General features: G+C 44.8%; 2 protein-coding genes across 2 annotated transcripts in view; one reads left to right on the forward strand and one right to left on the reverse strand.

The window, feature by feature from the left end:
- Positions 1 to 26,777, forward strand: part of RPL28 (ribosomal protein L28) — a 532,136-nt gene that overhangs the window by 327,147 nt on the left and 178,212 nt on the right. The window lies entirely within an intron of this gene.
- LOC310650295 (C-Jun-amino-terminal kinase-interacting protein 4-like) overlaps positions 668 to 26,777 on the reverse strand; it is a 46,739-nt gene continuing 20,629 nt past the window's right edge. The window contains exons 13-27 of the mRNA XM_083379157.1: positions 23,665 to 23,718; positions 22,738 to 22,887; positions 21,243 to 21,360; positions 18,793 to 18,876; positions 17,706 to 17,759; positions 15,139 to 15,301; positions 13,586 to 13,736; positions 11,745 to 11,825; positions 11,231 to 11,298; positions 9,423 to 9,571; positions 8,131 to 8,302; positions 6,762 to 6,872; positions 6,553 to 6,672; positions 2,606 to 2,722; positions 668 to 1,715 (exon numbers count right to left, since the gene is read on the reverse strand). Of these exons, the coding sequence (XP_083235283.1) occupies positions 1,615 to 1,715; positions 2,606 to 2,722; positions 6,553 to 6,672; positions 6,762 to 6,872; positions 8,131 to 8,302; positions 9,423 to 9,571; positions 11,231 to 11,298; positions 11,745 to 11,825; positions 13,586 to 13,736; positions 15,139 to 15,301; positions 17,706 to 17,759; positions 18,793 to 18,876; positions 21,243 to 21,360; positions 22,738 to 22,887; positions 23,665 to 23,718 (1,693 nt within the window). The 3' untranslated portion in view covers positions 668 to 1,614. The remainder of the gene's footprint in view (positions 1,716 to 2,605; positions 2,723 to 6,552; positions 6,673 to 6,761; positions 6,873 to 8,130; positions 8,303 to 9,422; positions 9,572 to 11,230; positions 11,299 to 11,744; positions 11,826 to 13,585; positions 13,737 to 15,138; positions 15,302 to 17,705; positions 17,760 to 18,792; positions 18,877 to 21,242; positions 21,361 to 22,737; positions 22,888 to 23,664; positions 23,719 to 26,777) is intronic.

Here is a 26,777-nt window from a genome sequence, read left to right on the forward strand (position 1 = left end):
CACCCCCAATTTGATGACCTTCTTTGCCACAGTTGTTAAGCAAAGCACTACAGTTGTTAAGTGAATTATGTGGTCATTAAACAAATCCAGCTTCTCCAATTCACCTTGCTTGTCCAAAGCTAGCTGAGAAGGTCCCGAGTAGCATTCATGTGATCCTGGGATGTAGCAACCATCATAAATACTGGCCAAGTACCAGAATTTTGATCACATAGTGTGGGGATGGTGCAAAAGTTTTTAAGGGTAAGGACCAGTAGTCAGTCACTTTCTTCAGTGCCCCTGTAACTTTAGCAGTCACTAAATGAATGGTTGTAACTTGAAGACCACCTGTATTACCCCTCAGTCAAATGGCAATAACTCTTTTTTTTTTAATGGGATAAAATTGTCCTGCTTGAATGCAGATGGACATTAATAGTTGGGACTTCTCATAGCTTATTTTTCCATAGATAAATAGCAAGCTACTGCAGCATTACATTAGGATAAATCAAATTACTTTAACAATGAGGTATGGTTCTGTCTACCAGGAATACTTTAGACACAAGAAATCTCCAGCTGTGTTTTGTGAGAAATTTTATCTTCTGCCTTGCATAAAGACTCCAAATGCAATTCCTGAACAAGCACGAGGGACAGAACAGTAGTAGTAGTACAGTAGTACCAGCCACAGCAAGAATAAGAATAACAATAGCTTTAATATGAAACCATCCCACAAAGGGAGATGCTGAGTTCCTTCTAAAAACTCAGTCCCTGAAGAGTTAATAAACATCATAGAAGAAACCCTGAGAAATTAAACGGGGTGGAGTGGGGTGGGGAGAGGTGTCTTGAAGCAAATGCATCTTTAAAGAGTTCCAGGCAGGATTTGGTTAACTCCAAGAGGTGAAGGGGGTGGAGGTGGTATAATCCCTGTTGCAATTCCAGAGCAAGGACAAGGAAGCTCCCCCTTGAGGTCTCTTTGAGTAATGCAGCAGCTTGCTTCAACAGGCTTCACCAGTTCTATTCCCGAATGTCCACATTTACTAGAAGTAGAAAACCATCAGTTTCAATCATAGTCAAGTAGGAATCCGGAAAGGATTCGGAAATTCCTTCACTTCATCCAATGTGGGTGCTGCTTCTCTTCCAGAGTATTTCCCAGTTTTTGGCAGTTTCAGCTCCAATGATTTTGAAGCTCTGCCTTCAATCCCCATTGGTACTAAACAATTCGTGGCTATCTACTTCCAAGCATCTGACCAGCAAGAGGTATATTGTTATTCTTTGTAAACTGAGGGCACCTTGAGCAATAAAATCAGGATTTGAAGGCGTTCAGTCTATATACAAATGGCCCAACTCCAGTGTGGAAGAATGGAAATCGATGATATAAAGGGAGGATTTGGAGGAGGCACCAACTATTCTTCTCACCGAGCCTGTTCACCAAACAGATTCCAGAGCTCCAGTGGCTTTTCCCCATCACCAGTCTCAAAAGGTAAAAAAAGTTTTATCTCAACTCTGCAAACCCCAGAGAGGGGTGACCTGAGTCAGGGAAGAGAGCAGGAAACAGTGACAGGAAGGCAATGTCAACATCTGGCAGCTGTGTCATTCCCTCCCAGGCAGAAGCACATGTCCCAAATGTCCACGATCATGACCTCAGTCCTGCACCTGCCAGACGATGAGGTGGCTCCGCTCCGCTCGACGGAGGCGCGGGTTCGGGTGTAGCAGGTCACCATAGTGCTTATCGGAGTTGTCTCCTGGACATGGAAGAAAACGGTGGCCACATTAGAAGACTTCAGGTCTACCCCAAAGGAACCACCAAGAACATTCCCACCAACACCACTCGGGAAAAACACTAGTGTATAAACAGAAAAGGGACGCGGTGGCTCAGTGGTTTAGGATGCTGAGCTTGTCGATCAGAAGGTCGGCAGTTTGGCGGGTCGAATCCCAAGTGCCGCGTAACAGAGTGAGGGCCTATTACTCGTCCCAGCTTCTGCCAACCCAGCAGTTCGAAAGCACGTAAAAATGCAAGTAGAAAAATAGGGACCACTACGGTGGGAAGGTAACAGCGTTCCATGCACGGAGACGTCCTCAGACAAGCACTGGCTCTTCGGCTTTGAAACGGAGATGAGCACCGGCCCCTAGAGTTGGAAACAACTAGCACGCATGTGCGGGGGGAACCTTTACCTTTACCTTATAAATAGAAAGCAAACCCCACTTCCTTCTAGCACTGATGATGTTACTTAATTGGGAAATGAAATGTCTGTAAGAAAGCAACCAAGTTCAGAGAGCACCAAGGACCCCACAGTTTAATTTAATTTAATAATTTAATTTGTATACCGCCCTTCTCCTGAAGGACTCAGGGCGGTGAACAGGGCAATACATAATAAAAAACAGGATACAAAAATTAAAAAGTGATTAAACACTATGCCCGTAGTAATTGATACATATTAAAAATTAAAACTAATTATAAAAAAACCAGTTCAACCCTGAGCTACAAATTTTCTCTTTTATTGGTATCAAGATGGCTGTTGGTTACTGGATTACAGCACCCCACTATCTCTTGCCATTGGACAAGGGGGGTGGGGTGGGTGGAAGTGAAACTGAGTCACCTCTGGACCACTTTAGTTTCTCCATCCCCACTTACCTATCCGGAGATTAATATACCCTTCCCCTCCACTTAGCACCAAGCTGCAAGGTTTGCTTAGTTCCTCTTGACTGTGCGAGGCCTTGAGGTTTTCTGCGGCAGATGGATCCACGTATCCTAGAAGAATGAAAAGGAGTCAGAACTATTTGAATCCCCCAAACACCAAAAGTAAAATGATAACAATGACTCCCAAACCCTGTTCTGGATAGGAATAGCAACTTTCTTCTTTCCTCAGAATCATACCTGGTGTTTAGAATAAATCTGTCTCATCAACGGACATTTGGATTGGCCTCAATATGAAATCATGTTTTTTTTCCTTTGAGTCAAAATAGAGCTGGAAAGGACATTGGAGGTCATCTAGTCCATCCCCCTGCTCAAGCAGGAGACCCTATACCATTTCAGACAAGTGACTGTCCGGTCTCTTCTTTAAAACCTCCAGTGATGAAGCACCCACAACTTCTGAAGGCAAGCCTGATTTACTGGCTAATTGTCCTCGCTGTAGATAAATTTCTCCTTAATTCCAGGTTGTTTCTCTCCTTAAATAGAATAGAATAGAATAGAATAGAATAGAATAGAATAGAATAGAATAGAATAGAATAGAATAGAATAGAATAGAATAGAATAGAATCTGGAAGGGACCTTGGAGATCTTCTAGTCCAGCCCCGTGCTCAAGCAGGAGAACCTATACCATTTCAGACAAGTGACTGTCTAGCCTCTTCTTAAAAATCTCCAGTGATGGAGTGCCCACGATTTCTGGAGGCAAGATGTTCCACTGGTTAATTGTCCTCACTGTCAGGAAGTTTCTCCTTAATTCCAGGTTGTTTCTCTCCTTAATTAGAATAGAATAGAATAGAATAGAATAGAATAGAATAGAATAGAATAGAATAGAATAGAATAGAATAGAATAGAATAGAATAGAATAGAATAGAATAATTGTCCTCACTGTCAGGACGTTTCTCCTTAATTCCAGGTTGCTTCTCTCCTTGATAAGTCTCCAACCACTGTTTCTTTGTCCTGCCCTCTGGTGCTTTGGAAAACAAGTTGACCCCCCCCCCTCTTTGTGGCAGTGCCTCAAACACTGGAATACTGCTATCATGTCCCCCCCCCACAGTCCTCCTTTTCTCTAGACTAGCCAAACCCAAATCCTGCAACCGTTCTTCATATGTTTTAATCTCCTTTAATCATCTTAGTTGCACTTCTTTGCACTTTTCCCAAAGTCTCAACATCTTTTCTTTGAGAGGTCAATTCAGCACGGTCGCCCCAAAAAGGCACAAAATTCTGCGCCGTAGTACAGGTAGTCCTCGACTTACAACAGCTCATTTCGTGACCGTTCAAAATTGCAACGGCACTGGGGGAAAAAATGCCTTATGACCTTTTTTCACACTTGGGGCCACTGCAGCATCCCCATGGTCACGTGGTCAAAATTCAGAGGCTTGGCAACCGACTCATATTTATGACAGTTGCAGTGTCTCGGGGTCATGTGATGACCTTTTGTGACCTTCTGACAAAAAAAAAATCAACGGGGAAGCCAGATTCACTGAACAACCGCATCACTAGCTTAACAACTGCAGTGATTCACTTAACAGCTGTAGCAAGACAGGTGGTAAAATGGGGCAAAATTCACTTAACAGCTGCCTAGCATGGCAACAGATATTTTGGGCTCAATTGTGGTCATAGGTCAAGGACTACCTGTAGGTAGAAGTGGAGGAAGGTAAGATTTGAGAAGAATGGCTTTTGATCTTCTTGTTGCTGTTGTTGTCATACATAAGAGCAAAGTTACAATAAATGATAAGAGCCACAAGGTTACTCTAAGCACCAACATGAAAGGACTCAACCTCTGCAGTACCCACAATAGAAGGATGGATGGTGAAATTAATGAAGTTGGTGGACAGGGCAAAATTGAATGGGTTGATTAAAGAAAAGATTTTATTCTAGTTTTATTTCTATTTGGAAACCATTCCTGGATATTTTGCTTTGCAGCTGAAAGAAAAAGAATTTTAACCTTGGGATGTGACGACTAGACCTGTTTACAACTAGAGAAGTACAGTGCGCTATGGTTTATCCTGTTTCAAAAAGCTCATCGTATTTCATATTTGTATCTAACAAAGAAAGTCAGAAGTTATTCTTTTCTAAAGCCGCCTTCCCCCCATGTTTGTCTGTATTGCCCAAATTTGCTTTTTCCTTATCCTTCCCTCTTCCTTTTTAATTGTTTTTTTTTCTATGCCTTTTTTTGTAGTTTAGACATTTTAAAAAAACTAATTAATTTTTTGGTGGAAAAAAGGAACGGCTTGTGATGCAGCTCTAGATATTCCTGCTAGTTTAGGCCACTGTTTTTCAACCTTGGTAACTTTTAACATGTATGGACTTCAACTCCCAGAATTCTGGAAACTTAAGTCCATCTTAAATTTTTTAAGATTGAAAAACACTGGATTAGACTCATCCGTATATGCCCTTTCTTTCCTATTCTCCTTTCTCTTTTAGACCTTTTTGCTATTTTCTTTATTACTTTTAATGTTATTTTCTTTATTACCATTTCTTTATCTGATGTTTTCTCTATTTACATGATCTATGGTACCTACGTCTTTCATTAAAACTGTCTTTTTGCTGTATGATAGGAAAAAATGTCTTTCGGTGTATGACCAAATAAATAAATAAGGTGCCCACTCACCTTGTCTTTTAGAGTTTTGGCTAACTTATTTTTTTCCTATTTATTTTAATGAGTGGCATTTTAGGCAACGAGGGGAACTAAAACCTAAACTGAAAATGAATTGCTTCACCCTGCTCCTTCTAATTGTTATTTAGGCTAGATGTTTTATTGATTTTAGCTTTTTTAGTGTGTTTTTTTTAACTTATATTGTGAATAACCCTGGAATAAAAGCTAATGAAGGTAGTATATCAAAACTATTCGATAAATAAGGCCATTAAACATTATTAGCCAGAAAAATATAGTATTAACTTGCACTTTCATAGAGTCCCAGGGGAGGATTACCTTCTCTGCAACCAGCGTGGAAATGCATGCTATTCACCATGTGGCAAATTAGATTTCTTCCAAGCAGAAGGCAAAAAATTAAATAAAAATAAACTGGCTACAAATTAACCAATATGGACTTTCTGGTTGCCTCTGCCAATCTGAGCCCAAAATAAACAAATCAAGTACATCAGACATGTCAAACTCACGACGTAACGTGAGCGAGACGTCACGTGAGACATGTCAAACGCGCGACGTATCAGAGCTTTTTCCCCATTGCCGGCAATGGGGTGGGCACAGTTTTGTCGTGACGCGTCCGGCCCGTGGGCCAGCAGTTTGACACCCCTGAAGTACATGGAAAGAAAGAAAAAGAAAGAAAGAAAGAAAGAAAGAAAGAAAGAAAGAAAGAAAGAAAGAAAGAAAGAAAGAAAGAAAGAAAGAAAGCTGCAGTTTAGAATCCTATTTCTTGCTGCCCCACCCGTGAATCAGAATTGTAGAAAATCAGAATGCCGGCCTTTTTTCAATTGGCACAAAAGCCAGATTTTTTTGGCACAGAATCTACACCCTTTGCTCACACTGGTTAAAGGCACAACTCACTGCCCTGCGAGGCAGGACATTATATCAGTCAGCCACTGAAGTTTCACTCAGTCCATTTTAAACACAGCTACTATTTTAAAGGTTCCGCTCTATTTTTTGTTCATTTAAACTTTAAAAATGCATGGCTCCCATCTCACTGAATTTAGCATTTTCTGCCTACACTTGGTCTCAACTTTCAAAAATTCCCAGCCAAGATGCTGACAGGAGTGCCTTGTTTATCACAACCCCCGCTTCCTTCCTCCTCCTCTGTTGTTTCTCCCACGCCAGGAAAATCTGTAATCTCAGGGAAGAAACTCGTCATATTTTGCTCAACTGTCATGGACACGGGCGGCCCTTTCTGAAAAATCAAGAAATGGTTTTCCAAACGTTTCTTGCAGACTACCTGGGACAGAGACAAAGAAACGGACAGCATCACGGTGCCCGTGGTAGCTGATCTGGGCTTGCTCCATAGCACAATAAGGGATACCAAAAGAGGGAGAAGTCTTCAAGCTTGTGGAAAATTCTGCAGGGAAAAAAGGAAAAACCATCTCAGAACTAAATACGCCCAGCTGTGAATTTTCCCCACAACCAGAAGGAGACGTATTCGCTTACCGGAGACAAAAGGCACAGATATAATGGTGCCACCGGATGTGCCAACCCACAGCCGCTTTCCAAAAGCACCAAGAGCTGAGATGTTCAAGGCCAAGCTAACACTGCTGGGCCCTGGAGGATGAGGAAGAGAAAGCAAGGGTGAGCTTGTATATATTTGACAGACTAGCACTGAGGATCTTACCTAGTTTGGTTAATAAAACAACTGCAAGAAAGCAACCAAGCACAGAGAGCACCAAGGAACGCTCAGAGGCGCTGAGGCACATTATCCCCGTCATGATGACTGAGAATTCTGGAGGCTGTGGGCCCCAACCTGAGCACCAAGTTGGAGAAGACCATTCAAAATTTCTTTTTCTCTTTTTCTCTATTTTTTTCTTTCTCTTCTCCTCCTCCTCCTCCCCCCCTTCCATCTTCATCTTCTACATTTATGTGCCATCTGTTTCCCAATAACTCTGGGCATCTCAAACCTCTAGATCTCCTGTCTAGATCCACACATCATTTATGACATTTATGACAATGGATATAGGCCAGGGTTCCCCAACCCCTCGGTCCGTGGACCGGTACTGGGCCGCGACATGCCAACAACCGGTCCGCACAAACAAGCAAAGCCCCATCCGCGGGATGCAGGCAGCACACAAAACCACGGTCCCTCCGGTCCGGGGGAAAACTCTCCCCACATAACCGGTTCCTGGTGTCCAAAAGGTTGGGGACCTCTGATATAGGCAACTTGCGCCTCTCCAAGTATTGCTAAATTACACTTTCCAACAGCCTCAGCCAATTTGGGCCACAAGAAGAGATGCTGGGAGCTGTCCTTCTGCGACATTCGAAAGACCTAATCCTGGTCCGAGAATTCCATCTACAACAGATGATCTGAGAAATGGAGTCCACAATAGTGAAGGAGCTTTCTATAAAAATTCTAATCCTTCAACAACCCTCCAGCGCTGCATATTCCTCCGGCAACCAGAGCAGCTTGCAGATCAGGTCCTGCCTAATTTACTCCTTCCCACCCTTTCACGGGGTTTCTCAACCTCAACTTTTAAGAGGTGTGGACTTCAACTCCCAGAATTCCCCAGCCAGCATGTGCTGCAATATCCAAGATCCTGCCTCTTGGTGCCCTCTGGTTCCTGACACAGTCAGCCACAACAGAACAAGTCCACCTGAAGGTCCAGTTAAACTGATTTCTTGCTAATCATGCCTTATGCACAGGAATCTTCTGAACTAACACTTACCACCTGTTTGGAGTTAGATAAGGGTCAATGGAATTCAAGGGAACTTGGACTTAGTTCACTTATGGCTACATAGAGATTCTAGGCTGGTCCCTCTTTTAACCCCACCCTCAGGTTCTGTCTTTCCTTTTCCTACAGCCACTCACCAAACGTGCGGCTGACGAAGGGCTCCAGTTCCACCTCCTGCAGTGGCTGCCCCGTCTCTGCGTGGAGAAGGCGCAGAATGGTCTCCAGACGGACTGAAACCCAGATGCCACCACCAGCTGCTGCCATGTGCCGGACATGGCTTTCAGGGTGCGAAGTCACTTCAAAGTATCGCTGGAAGGAAGGAAAAGAAATTGGCGGCAAGGGAGCAAGATCCAAATGACAGGCATGCCAATTTTCTCTGGCGTGGATGGAGGGAGTCTTTGGCCTGTGGGCTGGGCGAGGACTCTTTTGAATACAGGTGGTCCTCGGCTTACAATCAATCAGTTTAGTGACCCTTCGAAGTCATAAAGGCACTGAAAAAAGTGACTTATGACTGTTTTTCACATTATTATTTTTTTTAATTCCATTTATATCCCGCCCTTCTCCGAAGACTCAGGGCGGCTTACAAGCTTAGCAGTAGCCTTCATTCTATGTATATGCCTGCTTATTAGGGCTTTCACACACACACCCAAGCGGCATTATTAAAAAGTCAGCTTAACTGCCCCCAACAATCTGGGTCCTCATTTTACCTACCTCGGAAGGATGGAAGGCTGAGTCAACCTTGAGCCTGGTGGGATGTGAACCTGCACTAATTGCAGGCAGCTGGTGTTACTTAAGGAGGCATTAGCCCACTGCTCCACCAAGGCTCAATGACCGCTGCGGCATGCCCATGCTCATGTGATCACAATTCTACTAAGAATGTGGATGTCAAAGCTGCTAACATCGGATGTTTTGCATTGATAACAGATGGAAATGTAGCCATCTTTTTCCCTTTCACTTTTAGAGTTAGATGATGTTGGGGGGGGAGGGGGAATGTGAATGAGACTCTAGCTAGACACAACAACACAAAACGTAGCATGAGAATCAAGGTTATTGAGCCCAGAGCTGATAAGGAATTGGCGGGATGGAGAGTTGGAGAGGAAACCCACGCTTCAAGCTAATTGGGGAATGTGATTTATGACTGTCAATTGGAGGAGGGAATTGTACTTTGATACTATGTGCCCAAGGGAGGGGAATTCAGTTTTTGGCTTCCGATTAGGCAGTACCGATATTATGCTACTCAAATAAAAGATTCTTTAAGGTAAACAATGCCTCGAAGTTCTTTTGAACAGTTTCATCTGTCGGAACCATGACACTGGATGGAGTGGATTCCTGTGACCTCAATCTGTTCCAGCCCCATCTGAGTTTTCCACTGTACAACGCCTGGGTTTCCACAGCTTCCAGTAATGGCCTCATGTCTCAGCAGGCTCACCTGAATGCGAGCGGTCCGAGGATCCAGCAGGTAGATTCGATTTCCGTAACCGCACCAGAGCCAATTCAACACAGGGATGATGCAACGAATGGAGCGCCGTGGCCTTCCCAACTCAACCAGGCGTGGGGAGTGCAGATCCCAGTTGCGATCTAAGAAAAGACTGAGTTATTATACTGTAAGCCGCCCAAAGTCACCTTGAACTGTGAGATGGGCAGCATATAAGTTTAATAAATAAGTAAATGAAATAAGTGTCAAGTCCCACATGTTGTTGTTGTTAGCTGCGAAGTCGTGTCCGACCCATCGCGACCCTATGGACAACGTTCCTCCAGGCCTTCCTGTCCTCTACCATCTTCTGGAGTCCATTTAAGCTCATGCCTACTGCTGGGCAAAATCAAGGAAGCAACATCTACAGTAGTGGCCAAAATTGTGGAAACCTTTTGGGAAAAGTGTACAGTAGAAATGCCACCTTTGGTTAAGTTTCCACCAATTTTTCTTCTAATTTCTTTGTAACTGTAGCCTTGTTCACTTAATAATTCTATTTTACCTCACTTTCTGGGCAGTCAACTCTTTGCACCATTACTTTAGTTTTATTACGTTTTACAAGCTCACTAAATGAAAGGAAAAAAAAAACCCAACCAACTTCATAGTGATCACATAACACACTGACAAATGTCCTCCTCTCATCTTCAATAGGTAAAGGTAAAGGTTCCCCCACACATGTGTGCTAGTCGTTTCCGACTTTAGGGGCCGGTGCTCATCTCCGTTTCAAAGCCGAAGAGCCAGCGCTTGTCCGAGAACGTCTCCGTGGTCATGTGGCCGGCATGACTATTTATTTTTATTTTTTTATTTTTTATTACATTTATATCCCGCCCTTCTCCGAAGATTCAGGGCGGCTTACAAGCTTAGCAGTAGACGCCAAAGGCACACGGAACGCTGTTACCTTCCCACCGTAGTGGTCCCTATTTTTCTACTTGCATTTTTACATGCTTTCGAACTGCTAGGTTGGCAGAAGCTGGGATGAGTAACAGGTGCTCACTCTGTTACGCGGCACTCGGGATTCGACCCCCCAAACTGCCAACCTGCTGATTGACAAGCTCAGCGTCCTAACCCACTGAGCCAACGCGTCCCTTAATACATGACATCTTCAATACATGACATCAATAACTGAGTCCTAACTTGCCAAAACAAGATGACACCTGATTGGCTCTCTAAACACTCATGCTCATTGGCCACCTGATATCAACCTAAGCAAGTTGTGCTTCCTTTTTCTGGTTATTTGGCTATAACGTTTCATAGAATACAGTACAGATAATTGAACAAACTTTGTTGCATTACATTCTTGATTAAAGTATCGTTCCATTGGTATATAATTTTATGGTACTACTCAAAAAAAAGTGGTGTTATTAGCCATCAAACCTCAAAAATACACTTTTCCCAAAAGGTTTCCACAATTTTGGCCACTACTGTACACAGACTACAGTAAGGTATCTTTAATGCTAGTCTTTGGGTAACTATAGAATCTTGGAACCTGCAAGCATTTCAAATCCTGGTTTACAATGAGTTTGTTTAAGGCAGAATCTCTTGGAAATGCTTCTTCCCAGATTTCTTGCTACCTCGGCTTTACTGCTGTTGCGGTAATAAGACAAGCTGTCAATTGACTGACATTATGTCTCTTGATTATTTATGACTGTTTATCCTTCTGTCAGTTTCCTAGCCTCTATGCATTCTCTCTCATCAAGAAATTAAGGAGAAGGTCTCAACCATGGAGCAAATGTGGGGGGGGGAGGAATCCAAGTGGCAGGACCTACCTGCGTTCCGATGGAAAATAGCCAGAGAGCCATCAGCAAGGGCAGCTACTACGCGGCCTTGGGTATGCCTGTAACATATAGGGCAAAAAATAACACAAAGGCAACTTTTACTAGCACTAGGCACTTTTTACTAGCACCTTTTACTAGGGGCTGCCACAAAGAAGAGGGAGTCAAGCTATTCTCCAAAGCACCCGAGGGCAGGACAAGAAGCAACGGATGGAAACTAACCAAGGAGAGAAGCAACCTAGAACTAAGGAAACGCTTCCTGACAGTTAAGAACAATTAATCAGTGGAACAACCTGCCTCCAGAAGCAGTGAATGCTCCAACACTGGACAGCCATTTGTCTGAAATGGTATAGGGTTTCCTGCCTGAGCAGGGAGTTGGACTAGATGACCTCCAAGGTCCCTTCCAATTTTACTATTATGATTATGATTATTGACTATAATGGGAAGGCAGGCAGTTTCCACTGAGGATACTCAACTTTCAGCCATTGGGCAAGGGTTGCATACTCACACAATACAATGGACGGCCTCTTTCAAACGTGCTTTGCCTTGGCAACGTCGCCAGTCAGTCACAGCAGAATGAATATAGATGCTGTAAAACAGAAAGAGATAGCAAAAAGAAGAGGAATATCCAACAGAATTTTCAGACCCCTCCACCGAACTCTGCCACTAGCACAGTTAGCACTTTCAGCCAGGACTTCTAGCTTCCCATTCGTAAAGGCTTCCCCCGTCCACTTGTGTTTGACTCTAGGGCAGGGGTCCTCAACCTTGGCAACTTTTAAGACTTGTGGACTTCAACTCCCAGAATTCCTCCACCAGCTTTGCTGGGCGTTGAAGTCCACAAGTCTTAAAAGTCGCCAAAGTTGAGGACCTCTGCTCTAGGGGACCGGTGCTCAACTCCATTTCTTAGCCAAGGGAACTAGTACTGTCTGAAGACGATTCCACAGTCATTTGGCCAGCATGACTGTATGATGAGGCGCCCGGAATGCTGTTACCTTCCCACTGAAGTGGTACCTATTTATCTACTCACAGTTGCAAGCTTTCAAACTGCTAGGTGGGCAGGATCTGGGACTCACCCCATTGCACAGCACTCAGACTTTGAACCTGGGCGGTCAGCTTTCTAGTTGACAAGCTCAGCATCTTTAACCGCTGAGCCATCGCACCCACCCTCATTTATTAACTATTTGTATTTGGGAGAGAGCATTAAAGCCTCTGCTATCACAGTTCCTTTCCAGTACATGTGTACATTCAGTGTGCAGGCGGTCTTTGACTTCTGACCATTCATTTACCCATCATTCAAAGTTACAATGGCACTGAAAACTTACAACCAGGTGAGCTTCCTGCAAGGGCTTCTGACAAGCAAAGTCAAGGAAGGAGGCCAGATTCACACAATGAACACATGATCTATTTAATGACCATGGTGATTTACTTAAAAGACTGCAGTAAAGAGGTTGTAATAGTGGGACTCACTTAATGACCCCATCACTTAGTAATGGAGGTTCCAGTCCCAATTGTGGCCGTAAATCAAGGACCACCTGTTCTGTTCCAGCCTACGACCAGCCCTGTTTGTGTGTCAGGGACAACCCCTTTTTCCTTTCTACAGTCAATAGGCTGGAAAAACCCAACCCAAAATTATTTACAAACAAAAAAGCAACGGAATATTTCCTTCAATAAATGAATCAAAATATCAAACAAGAGTCAACAAACAAGAGTTAAACAGAAGTATCCAGAACAGACCAGGATTCCCTTAGAATGTCTCCAAACGGTTGCCTTCAGCAACCAGCCCCGCCCATACCTTCCCCTTTTATTATCAGTCCCAAGGTGTGGCTTCTCACTGCCTTCTCCTCCTCTCACTGAGTTGCCTCATTGATTTTCTCTGCTCTGCTCTGCTCTGCTGGATTGCCTTTTGCTTCTAGCGTCTCTGAGCAGATTCAGCTGTGACCCTTCTGAGTCTGACACTTCGTGCTCACACAGCTGAGTCTCATGAGCAACATGACTGGAGGGGCCAGGCTGAGAGTCCTGCAGTGCATCAGAGCCTGCCTCCCACACCAAAGGCTCTCCCAAGCCCCTCCTCCTCAGATTCATCGGACTCAGCTGCTGGGAGCACAGGCTGACACTGAATCACAACACCACCTGTGAAAGCAGGTGAACTTTACATTCTCCCCAGAATGACAGCTCCATCCTCAGGATGGCAGGTAGAATCACAGTGTAACAGTAACAACAAGAAGAAAATGGTAGGAAGAGAGAAGGAGGACAGGAAGAGCCAGAGGCTGCCTGAAGCAACTCAACATAGACAGGAATGGCGTATTGTATCAGACACGTTTATTTCTTCCCCACTTCGATCTCCATTACCAGCCTTCCTGGGTCCCAATCCAGACAGTGGGTTCTCTGCCAACTGCCTCCATTTCCCTTGCTTCTTCATCACTGTCAGATTGGGGTGCCAAAGGGTCTTCAAGGATCTCTGGGCCTACCAATGGCTTTTCACCAACAAGTGCTGTCAGGCCTACAGAAGCAGAGGGAAAGCAACATTAGGGAAAGGAATGCTAATCTGTTAAGAACCCAGAACACATCTGGACACATCGCTTTGAAATCTCACAGCTAGTCTGAGATTCCTTCAAAGCAGGGGTGTCAAACTGCCGGCCCATGGGCCGGATGCGTCATGACGAAACCGCGCCCACCCCATTGCCAGCAATGGGGGAAAAGCTCCGATACGTTGCGCGACATCACATGACATTGCGAGTTTGACATGTCTGCTTCAAAGCAACTAGACCAGTGTTTCCCAGTCTCAGCAATGTTAAGATGGGTGGACTTCAATCTGGGCTTCTTTTTTTCAGAGACAAGTAGATATGTCTACGTCTGAGAATCAACTTCAACAATCCAAAAAGCACTGAAGAGTGAAAGACTCAATCTAGAACAGGGGTCTTCAAACTTGGCCCTTTTATGACTTGTGGACTTCAACTCCCAGAATTCCTCAGCCAGAATGCCTGAGAAAATCTGGGAGTTGAAGTCCACAAGTCATAAAAGGGCCAAGTTTGAAGACCTGATCTAAAAAAATCTCATTGAAAGAAAAGTTTAGACACTTTTGATATAGAGCCTTGCTTACACAAAGTACATGTGGCTAAGTGGTGTCCATACGGATTAAAAACAGACTGAGTTTTCAGTCTCCATAGCTGAGCTACGGTTTTCTTCCCAAATAGGTTACATTGAGATTTGAAACTCAAAACTACTCTTAACTCATATCTCCAAGCCAAACGACCAACACAAATATGCCCGTCCAATTATCGTGCCACGTAAAAGAACTGAAGATTACATGAAGATTGTGCCCAATTTACTTTGGCAGAATTTGCATGACAGGTTCCACCAGATCAACTCAAGGCCAACTGACTCATTGGTATAATACACAAAGTTTATAGTTTATTTTAATCTTGGTTTGGCTTAGCATGTTTCCAAACCCATCCCGTTTAGTTTATAATTCAATTAATGGTGAAAATAGGGAGAACAAATAATACTGTAAAGAGGCTTCTTAGGAAGATTGATTTCCACTCAAGATATGTGTATGACTCAGGTTAAACTGTAGCCCCTAAAAAAAACCCAGTTGGGGAGAGTCAAAAACTGAATTGGAAATGGCAAGAAAAAAGATGTTTAATAGGCTGATACCCATTGCGTCCCTTAAATTCCTCTCAAACCCCACAAACCAGGTCAGTTTTTCCATTAAATCCTACTCCCCAAACTCTTTGTCAAAAAGAAAAAAAATGGCTGAAAGTTTTGACCCCATTTACCCAGAGTCTCCTGACCTCACTGGAAGTGTCTCACTCCCGGGCATTTGGGACCACAGAATCCTGTACTCTTATCCCTGCTTCTTCGGACCATTTCTCAATTCCCACCTCCCACTTCATCTCACTGACCAGGAACACAAGCCATGGAGAGGATGTGAATTCCAGGCAACACAAAGTGTTCCAAGAGCTGGTTAGTATTGGGAGCGTTGAAGAGGGTCACTTCGCTGGCGGAGTGGGTCCCAGCAGCCACCCACAGCTGAGAGCTGCTGGAAGAGCTACTTTGGGGGGTATCCTGAAAGGAAATGAAGAGAAGGGTCAGGATGCGGGTTTTTCGCACCCGGCGGGCTCCTCACGACTTGCCAATAAATGAGGACACGTCTCTCTGAGCGTTCTCGGGATGAGGGCCCAGACCAGGGGTCGGCAACCTAAAAAAGAAAAAGAGCCACTGGGAACCGGTTCCATCACAAATTAAAAAAAGAGGGAGCCGCGTGCGTGTGTCCATGCACGCGCATGCGCAAAAAGGTTTTTTGCGCATGCGCGGACGCACGCGGCTGCCATTTTTTAAAAAATGAGATGGAACCGGTTCCCGGTTGCCTGATGGCGACGGCCCGTCTGCAAAGCTGCCGCTTTCGGCAGCTTTGCAGACGGGCCGTGGCAGCTTCCGCAAAGAGCGGCGCCCCTGCCCATTCCGAGAGGTGCGCGCGCACCTCTCCGAACGACCGGAGGTGCGCGCGTACCTCCGCGCGAATGGGCAGCGGTGCCGCTCTTTCAGGAAGCCCGCCGCGGCCCGTCTGTGAAGCTGCCGAAAGCGGCAGCTTAGCAGACGGGCCGCGGCAGCTTCCGCAAAGAGCGGCGCCCCTGCCCATTCCGAGAGGTGCGTGCGCACCTCTCCGAACGACCGGAGTTGCGCGCGCACCTCCGGTCGTTCGGAGAGGTGCGCGCGCACCTCTCGGAATGGGCAGGGGCGCCGCTCTTTGCGGAAGCTGCCGCGGCCCGTCTGCTAAGCTGCCGCTTTCGGCAGCTTCACAGACGGGCCGCGGCGGGCTTCCTGAAAGAGCGGCACCGCTGCCCATTCGCGCAGAGGTACGCGCGCACCTCTCCAAAGGTTTGGGGAGGTGCGCGCGCACCTCCGCCCATTCGGGGAGGTGCGCGTGCACCTCTCCAAACGGGCGGTGCCACTCTCCATTTGGAGAGGTGCGCGCGCACCACTGCCCGTTGGAAGAGGTGCGCGCGCACCGGGCGGCTGGGAGCCGCAAGAGACGGCTCAAAGAGCCGCATGCGGCTCCGGAGCCGCAGGTTGCCGACCTGTGGCCCAGACCAAAGTCCTCAGCTCTCTTTTATTGAAATACAATACCACACAAGCAACAAGCAGCTATCCAGTGGTTACATTTCAGCTATAGCCATGTATGGAATGTCATTGTTTCTGTTACTTTCTTGTACGTGTTCCAACGGGATTGTCCGTCTGCACGTAGCAGGATCATCTGATTTCTGGTAAACTGCCACTTATGAACAGAAACGAAACTTATCTCTGCCCTGAGTCAGACCTGCGCCATTTTATGTGAGCCTAAGGTGGAAATACCACAGGTTTCCTACATCAGGAAAAGGCAGGCACTCATAAACCCATCTTCAAGCCAGGCAACGGTGCCACCTGCAGCTCCTAATCTGAAATCTTAGATAAGATGGCGAGAAATCTTGCACCAACGATTTTTTTCTCCTAACCGTACAGCCATCATTTGGGTCTTCTGTGCCACAAGATGGACTTGCTCAGGTAAATATAATAAATATCCCCCGAGAATGTAACTTTTCAAGGCCTGAATTGTCCAATAGCAAGGATTTACAGGTAGTCCTCGACTTACAACCTTTCGTTAGTGACTTATGACCACTTTTCACACTTATGACCCTTGCAGCATCCCCATGGTCACATGATCAAAATTCAAATGCTTGGCAATTGACTCATATTTGTGACAGTTGTTGTGTCCCGGAGTCATGTGACCAGTTTTTGCGACCGTCAGACAAGCAAAATCAATGGGGAAACCAGATTCACTTTATAACTGGGTTATAAGTCCTCAACTTACAACTGTTCATTTAGTGACCGTTCAAAGTTACAGTGGCACTAGAAAGTGACTTACGACTGTTTTCCACACTTATGACCTTTGTAGAATCCCCATGATCATGTGATCAAAATTTAGATGTTTGGCGACTAATATTTATGAGCGTTGCTGTGTCCCAAGGTCATGTGATCACCGTTTGCAACCTTTTGACAAGCAAAAACAATGGTGTAGCCAGATTCACTTAACAACTATGTTACTAACTCATCAACTGTGGTGATTCACTTAATAACTGTGACAAGAAAGGTCGTAAAATGAGGCAAAACTCACTTAACAACCATCTCGCTTAGCAACAGAAATGTTGGGCTCAATTGTGGTCCTAAATTGAGGACTACCTGTATACCACCTAATAATAAGAGTTGTAGAAGGGAAAGGGAAGGGAAGCCACTCTCCAGATATCATCATCCCCATAATTCTCTGCCACCCTGTTAGTTAGGGAATTCCGGGAATCGTGTTTCCAATACACCCAGGCAATTCAGGGAAGGCTGTATTTAAGGTTCAAGTAACTCCAAACAGAAGGTTAGCATAAAGAAATCCCAAGCATGCAAGCGGCTGGGTTGTGCAAATTTGCCAGGGAGCAGTGCTTACAATCTGTGGCGTTTCTCGAGGCTCCAGCCCAACAGATGCTGCGGCACACCAGAGCTGCGATAAGAGAGGGACAAGCATTTATCTTGACATCCATCCACAAATTTTTAATTGACGTACACTCAGAAATGTTTGCTGTAACTGCAGTGAGGGTGTATATGCAGTATATGGACAAGGTGAAAAGACTTTACCTACAATGGACAAATGGATAGCGAAGAGGTTGGAACTTGCTGAGATGGCCAGACTGACTGCTTTACAATGGCCCAAGGTGACTTACAACTGGAGGTTACATTTATGACCATCACAGCATCCCCACAAGATCAAGATTTGGGTGCTTGGTAACTGGCATGTATTTGTGATGGTTATCATAACGGATTGTGTGATCACCATTTGTAACCTTCCCAGCTGGCTTCCGACAACCAAAGTCAACAGAGGATGCCAGATACGCTTAAGAACCACACAATTCACTTAACAACCAGGGCAAAAAGGTTGTAAAATCGGTCACAACTATCTTAACAACCGCCTTGCTTAGTGACAGAAATTCTGGCCCCCAACTATGCTCATAAGTCAATGACTGTATTAGCCCTTGAAAACAACAGAAAAAATGGCTTAGTTTTTATTCTATATTTTAAAAAATTACTAAAAAACAAATTTTTTAAAAAAAGGTGTTTGCAACAGGAATTCCCAAAGCAGATTATCCAAGAGAGGCACCAGAGAAATTAAAAGTTTCCTCTGAGCATGCAGGGAACTGTTTGCAATCTCTGCTCCATTTTGCCTCTTTCCACTCCATCTTGACTGGGGTTACAATTCTCCGGAATCAGATGTGACTGCCTCATCCAAACCAATTGTAGCGCATACACATCACACACTGACCCCCATCCAATTTCTCTGCAATGGTCTCTGCTCTGGTTTCTCTAGTTTTATTCCTACAGCCTTTACCACAAATCATTCGCAGGCTACCACAATGACTCACACTAGTTCTATTAAGATTTACTCGATTTTGCATTACTTTTTAATTTGGGGAAAAACAACAACAACACAAAAAGCAGCCCTCAACTGTTCATCAGTTGGAGACAGCTTGCTTCATCACCTTGGTACTGGGGTCTTTCTGCTCCAACATCCTCAGCTGCACAAGTACAGGTACCTGAGCAGTTCCTGTAGGTGGATCAGGGCCCTGCAGCAAAACAGTAACCCCATTTTAACAAGCAGAAATTCAAGTCTGAAATCTGAATAGGTCTCACCTGGGGATAGAACCATTTTTACTGGGTGAGAAAATGTTAAAAAGCTAAGACACCAGCCCCTCAATTACGGATAGCCTTTGACATATGACTGACTGGTTGCTTAGTGACGGTTTAAAGTTAATGACTGTCTTGAAAAAGGGGACTCAAAGCTCCAACATTCGCCCCTGTGTCCCATGGTCACATGACCACATTTTGGGCAGGATCATCTACACATCTACGGCTGTTGGCAGTGTCCGGGGGTCATTTGACTGTGTTTTATGATCGTTTTGATGAAAACTGGCGCTTACTTCTGGTTTTCGGCAAAACCACACCACAGCAGGTTCACTTAATGATTGCAGTGCTTGTTTAAAAAACGGCAGATTTGTTTAACACCCAGTATGATTTGCTTAACAACCACCACAAAAAGGGGCTGTAAAATCATTACAGCTCCATTATAGTTGTAACTCGGCCAGCTATAATTCAGAGAATCAAATGCCAGGCCTGTATTTTCCACTCCATTGCCCATTTCAGGAGTGATAAAACACTTAAAACCATTCGTTTATTGAAGGTCCAAAGTTACAACGGCAATGGAAAAAGTGACTTATGACCATTTCCCACGTTTATGACCATTAAGGCATCCCCATGGTCACATGGTCAAAATTCAGACGCTTGGCAACTGGCGTATATTTATGAGGGACAGCTGCAGTGTCCCAGGATCATGTGATCACCTTTTGTGAACGTCTGACAAGCAAAGTCAATTGGGAAGTCAGATTCACTTAACAACCGTGTTACTAATTTAACAACTGCAGCGAGTCATTTAACAACTGTAGTGAGAAAGGTCTTAAAATGGGACAAAATTCACTTAACAAACTGTCTTGCTTAGCAATGGAAATTTTGGGGTCAGTTGTAGTCGTAAGTTGAGGACTGTCTGTGCACAATAGTACTTTTCTCTCAAGTCTTTGGTGAGGGTGACTGAAGCTCTCGTTCGTTCGGGTGGGTTTGGGGTTTTTTGGGGTTTTGTTTTGTTCCCATTTTATTTTGTCATTTTCGCTGTTTTTAATTCTTCATTTTTATTATTTATTTTTTTTAAAAAAATGTAAACTGTAACCCCTCAGAGCTGCTGGGAGGTGGGCTCCGTGTACATTTGAATAATAACTGGACAACTCATGACCCACTGGGTCATTCTTTCAGAAGCATGATTAGATTGCTCAATGTCTTTAACAGTGACAGAACTTCTGCCCATATTCAGGGATGTATATCTGCCTTAAAGATAGCCCACGTTAAACGCTATAACACAGCCAAACATCAGCATAAGAAATGTTTTGTGACATTGTGTATTATGTCATCAATTGCTTTAGGCAGGTCGAACAATGTTTATGTCATAAAATGCTTTATAGCATTTGCCAAATTTCCATTCCACAGAGCCATGGGTCCCAGATTTGGGATACATTCTGTAAGCTATTATTATTATTAATTTAATTTGTATACCGCCCTTCTCCCGAAGGACTCAGGGCGGTGAACAGGGCAATACATAATAAAAACAAGATACAAAAATTAAAAATTATTAAAAGTAATTAAACAGAGATGCCCGTAATAAATTAGTACAGATTAAAAGTTAAGCCAATTTATAAAACCCAACCCCATCCCATCAGGCCAGGCCGGCTTGTTCAAAAAGGTGGGTTTTAAGATCGCGCCGGAAGGAGCGGAGATCAGGCGCCATCCGGAGCTCGACCGGAAGATGGTTCCATAAATCCGGTGCGCCCACAGAGAACGCCCTCCCCCTGGGGGCCACCAGTCGGCATTCTTTGACCGGTGGCACCCTGAGGAGGCCCTCTCTGTGGGAGCGTACTGGGCGGAGGGAAGTTGACGCCGGCCGCAGGTGCTCTCCAAGGTATTCCGGACCCATGCCATGTAGGGCTTTGTAGGTCATTACTAACACCTTGAACCTCACCCGGAAGACAACTGGAAGCCAATGCAGCTCGCGGAGCAAAGGTGTGACATGGGAGTGTCGGGAAACTCCCAACACAACTCTCGCGGCTGCATTCTGTACCAGTTGGAGCCTCCAGGTGGTTAGCCCCTCTGAGATAACCTTGGAACAAAAATTGCTGCCCTATGACGCACCGTTTCGCCCAGTTAAAGGTTATGCGCATGAGAATTTTAGTACAGTATTACAAAGGTAGACAATAATTGTAGCTTGTGTTTCTAGATAAGATCCCGTTAAAAGCATTAATTCAAGAGAACTAGTGTCACAACATGGGATTTATATAGGTAGGGTGACCTCAAAGCATGTGATTCTGGTGCGCATGCCAAAAATCCTCACCTGAAATGAAGGTGGCTGGCTCCACCCATGGATCTGTGCCCGACCATGTTCCTGCCAGATGTGTGAGCGGATCTCACCATACAGTTCTCGCCGCTTCTGCTGTGGGGAGCCGTCAGCCCTGGGTTAAATGGACAAACAATCCATTCCATCACAAAGCAGATAAATCTGTAGTACTCTGGGAGAAGGTGGGTGCCTGGATAAAGTCTCAAAGCATCACTCCCAGTTGAAGTGAAAAAAAAGATTTTTAGATCAACAGGAGAGAAGGAAAAATACAGGTAATCCTCAACTCAGGACCACAATTGAGCCCTGAATTGTTGTTGCTAAGTGAAACGTTTCAGTGAATTTTGCCCCATTTTACCATCTTTTGTGCCACAGTTGTTAAGTGAATCACTGCAGTTATTAAGTTAGTAACACGGTTGTTCAGCGAATCTGCTTACCCCATTGATTTTTGCTTGTCAGGACATCACAAAAAGTGATCACCTGATCCCGGGGACACTGCAACCGTCATAAATGTGAGTCAGTTGCCAAGCGTCCGAATTTTGATCGCACGATTATGGGGATGCTGCAAAAGGTTTGTATGTGTGAAAAATGGTGATAAGTCACTTTTTTCAGTGCTGTTGTAGTTTTGAACGGTCACTAAATGAACTATTGTAAGTCGAGGACTACCTGTACCCCAAAGGTAAAATACCCAACCGGAAAAACGGTGAGCAAACAGCGCAATCAAAACTGAGAAAAGCAGATTAGTGGTAAAAACACAGTCAAACACACTTGCTTTGTATTCCCAAGGATTCCTGATAGGAAGAATTAAGAATTTGGGAGGTGTGGTAGTTTAGAAGCTACCTATTTTCACATGTGGTGGACTTGTAGAAATATAAAAGCTTTTTGGATTAAAATTTGGTGGAACATTCAAAAGATTTTTAAGAGAAAGATAAAGTTCTCCCCGCAATTGTTTTTATTGGGCATTGTGGTAGATTGTGATGTTAAAGAAACTAACTTGATGTTGAACATGATAACGGCAGCACGGTTACTGGTGGGACAATATTGGAAGAAGGATAGTTTGCCCACTGTAGAAGAATGGGTGTTTAAAGTTTCGAATCTTGCAGAAATAGCTAAGATTTCTGCTTATCTGAAGGATCATTCACAGGAAAGATATATTTCAGTTTGGAGGAGATGGATAAATTATATTCAAAACAAATATGGGACCAAAAAGTACCATTTAGCTTATGAGTAGATTTTAGTGGGATATTGTTATTGGTACGTTGTTTGTAGTTATGTTAAAAGAGAGTTAAAGCGCATTATGAATTTGGTTAATTGTATATTATGCATAATTTTTATTTAGAATATGATTATTGTAACTATAATCCTGTATTTAGCTCTGGGAAGTGGGGGGGGGAAGTGGGTGGGTTTGGGGTGGGAGGGATTTGGGGAAAATTTTGTTTTTGTAAAACTCTTTAATAAAAAAAACGAATTTGGGTTTACAGTCTTGTAAACTTACTCAGAGGGCGAGATTGCTCGTGGGATGAATCTCAGTGTGCTCTGTCCTGAATCTCTTTGGCTATTGCGGCTAGGCCGGGACCTCCCCGGTGGTAGAGGAGAGGCAACAGCGCTCTCAGGTGCATCTGATGGGCTGAACAGGCGATCAAAACTGCCAGAGTGGAGGAAAATGGTTAAAAGGAAAGAGAAGGGCAAGGGGTCCATCCTTAAAAAAAAAAGAAGAAGCAAAAATCTGAAAGCAAGTCGTAATAGTTTCCTGCACTAAGGGCAGGAGACCTCAGTGACCTGAACAAACAAACAGAAGCACAGCAACCATTTATTTGCCTGCAAAGTTTGGTTCCTTTTCTGTTCGCAGCAATCATAGCAGTTGGGGCTGCCCAGCCAGAAATCGTTAGCTACTGCTTCTGAAATATTACTTGTCCTCCCACGTAATTTCAAGTTAATGCTTGCACCCAGGAGACCAAGAAATGGTCTTTGCTTCAGAAGAAAAAGGAAATAGGAAGCTCAGGCTGCTAAACTGTGTAGCCTGTGTTGGACACTCCGCGGCAGAATCCTGAAACAGCAAGATTTCACCACCACAGGATAAAAAAAAAAAAGAGCCTTGGTGGAGCAGTGGGCTAATGCCTCCTTCAGTAACACCAGCTGCCTGCAATTAGTGCAGGTTCGAGTCCCACCAGGCTCAAGGTTGACTCAGCCTTCCATCCTTCCGAGGTAGGTAAAATGAGGACCCAGATTGTTGGGGGCAATTAAGCTGACTTTTTAATAATGCCGCTTGGGTGTGTGTGTGTGTGAAAGCCCTATTAAGCAGGCATATACATAGGATGAAGGCTACTGCTAAGCTTGTAAGCCGCCCTGAGTCTTCGGAGAAGGGCGGGATATAAATGGAATTAAAATAAATAAAATAAAATAAATCTTATGCAGTACCTACATTTTCCAAAATGATGATTTCTTCATTTGAATCGCTTGATCCTCCCGAGAAGCCCTAAGAAGAAACAAACAATTATTGAGCAGCGTCTGTCTCTTGTGTATTGACGGTATTGATTCTCTCACTCTGAAGAAACCACTAGAACAGTGGTGGCGAACAGTGCTTTTTTTGTAAAAAAAAAAAAAAAAAGGTGCCGGAACTCACACATGTCATACAACCCGCCTTGCCTATCCTACAAGGTTCCATCCAAAAAAGGTGCCGGAACTCCGTTCTGAGCGTTCTATGAGAAAAAAAGCCCTGGTGGCGAACCTATGGCACGCGTGCCACAGGTGGCACGCAGAGCCCTCTCTGTGGGCACGTGTGCCGTCGCCCCAATCCTAGGCCTTCAGCTGGGTTTTATAAAACCTTTTTGCTTTAGGCCTCCGCTGCCATGTGCAAAAAAAAAGGTTCAATCAATCAATCAATCAATTTCAACTTCTCACAGGAAAAAAAAAGATCTCGCAAAGTTGGAATTGATTGATTGAACTTTTTAGTCCCACCCAGTCTGCTGTTACCACAGCAGCCATGCCCACCCAATGGGCCACACCCACCCAATGGGCCACACCCACCCGGTACCCGATGATTCAAAAGCGGGTTTTGGGTTGCAGTTTGGGCACTAGGTCTCTAAAAGGTTTGCCATCACTGCACTAGAAAAAGGTAGAAAGTAACCAATTCGTGCTCGTTCCTAATTCTATTCTAACTGCTGCTTAAAACATAGAGTGGCAATTGGGAGGTACAACAATTAAAGACTAGAGATATGAAGATTCAGAAAATAAAAAAAATACATCTGGAAAAATCTCTTCCGTCAGAATAACTTATCATTTATTTTTATTTATTTAAATCATAACTGTCTATCTTTTAACCAACTCTGAGCGATGAAAGACCATTCACTATTCCAGCTGTCAGTACAGGTGGTTTTCAACTTATGACCAGTCCCTTAGCACCGTTTGAAGTTATGACAGACCGCCACCCCCAAAAGATGATTATGACCAAATTCTGAAATTCCTACGCCCTCCCTCCCGTTGTCTCGCGACTGAATTTGGAGTGCTCAGCAACCAGTCTGCATTTATGGCCGTTTGCAGCATCTCACAGTCATGTGACCGCGATTTATGATGTTTTGGCCCAAAACTGGTGTTTACTTCTGGTTTCGGCAAAAATGTCCCATAGTGAAAAATTTAAAAGAGAATTAAACAATAGACAATTTAACCCAGTAAAAAGCCTAATTAAAAAACGTAGTCAGTCCAGGCCTGCTTGTTGGAACAACCAGGTCTTCAGGTCACGGCGGAAGGACCAAAGGTCAGGGGCCATCCGCAGCTCCGGAGGCAACTCGTTCCAGAGGGTCGGCGTGCCCACAGAGAAGGCTCTCCCCCTGGGGGTCGCCAGCCGGCATTGCCTGGCCGACGGCACCCTGAGGAGGCCGACTCTGTGGGAGCGAACTGGGCGATGGGAGGTTGACAATGGCAGCAGGTGGTCTCGCAAGTACCCCGGGCCTAAGCCATGTAGGGCTTTAAAGGTTATTACCAGCACCTTGAATCACACTCGGAAGGTAACCGGAAGCCAATGCAGCTCACGCAGGAGTGGTGTAACATGGGAGTACCGAGATACTCCCATAAGCACCCGTGCGGCCGCATTTTGCACCAGCTGAAGCCTCCGGGTGCTCTTTCAAGGGCAGCCCCATGTAAAGAGCATTGCAGTAATCCAGGCGAGAAGTGACGAGGGCATGGGTAACCGTGCATAGGGCATCTCGGTCCAAAAAGGGGCGCAACTGGCGCACTAGGCGAACCTGTGCGAAGGCCCCCCTGGTCACGGACATTAGATGAACTTCCAAATTAAGCCGTGAATCCAGGAGGACACCCAAGTTGCGAGCCCTTTCTGAGGGGGGCAATAGCTCCCCCCCATCAAAAGAGATGGAACTTGTTGGACAATATGAGATGCCGGTATCCACAGCCACTCGGTCTTGGAGGGGTTCAGCCTGAGCCTGTTCCTTCCCATCCAGACCCGCACCGCCTCCAGGCACCAGGACATCACGTCAAGGGCATCACTGGGTTGGCTCGGGGTGGAGATGAACAACTGGGTATCATCCGCATATTGGTGATACCTCACCCCAAAGCCACGGATGATCTCACCCAGCGGCTTCATATACATGTTAAACAGGAGGGGGGAGAGAACCGACCCCTGAGGCACCCCACAAGTGAGGGGCCTTGGGGTAGATCTCTGTCCCCCTGCCAATGCAAACTACGAGCGGCCTGAGAGGTAGGAGGAGAACCACCGTAAAACAGTGCCTCCCACTCCCAACCCCTCGAGCCATTGCAGCAGGATACCATGGTCGATGGTATCACTTAATGATTGTGGCTTTTGCTTTACAAATGCTGCATTCTCTTAACAACCAGTGCAAAAAATGTTAAAATCCAGAGATAATCCTCTTTATGACCATCATGACATATAACTGTAATGGGCAAGTTCCATTACGGTTATAAGTCAAGGACTACCTGTGTAAAGATATTTTGTGCTCAAATATGTGAAAGAACAGAGAAGCTTGTATGAATCTGAACAAAATTTTACTTGTCAAAATTAGAAATCTATTAAAACAGGGGTGTCAAACTCGCAATGTCCCGTGACGTGTCACGACAATCGTGACTTTTTTTCCATTGCTGGCAATGGGGTGGGCGTGGTTTCGCCATGACGCACCTGGCCTGCATGCCGGCAGTTTGACACCCCTGTATTAAAAGGATAAAAATGAAATTTCAGGTTCAGCAAAACCAGAAATTGCTGATAGTAGTATTAGTTCATAAAATGAAACTGAAGATTCAGTGTCTAGAGCAGGGGTCGGCAACCTCGGCTCTTTTATGACTCGTGGACTTCAACTCCCAGAATTCTGGCTCAGGAATTCTGGGAGTTGAAGTCCACGAGTCATAAAAGAGCCGAGGTTGCCGACCCCTGGTCTAGAGGCAAAATTTCTAGGCAATGATTATTACTGGTTTTTTTCCTGATTTTCTCAGCTCCTTTTGTAAAATTGTGAACAAACTGAAGTATCTAAAGCCATATATATAATTCTGTCATCGGTCTTCAGCTTTACT

Source organism: Vipera ursinii, assembly GCF_947247035.1.
Source record: "Vipera ursinii genome assembly, chromosome: Z".
Classification (NCBI taxonomy): domain Eukaryota; kingdom Metazoa; phylum Chordata; class Lepidosauria; order Squamata; family Viperidae; genus Vipera; species Vipera ursinii.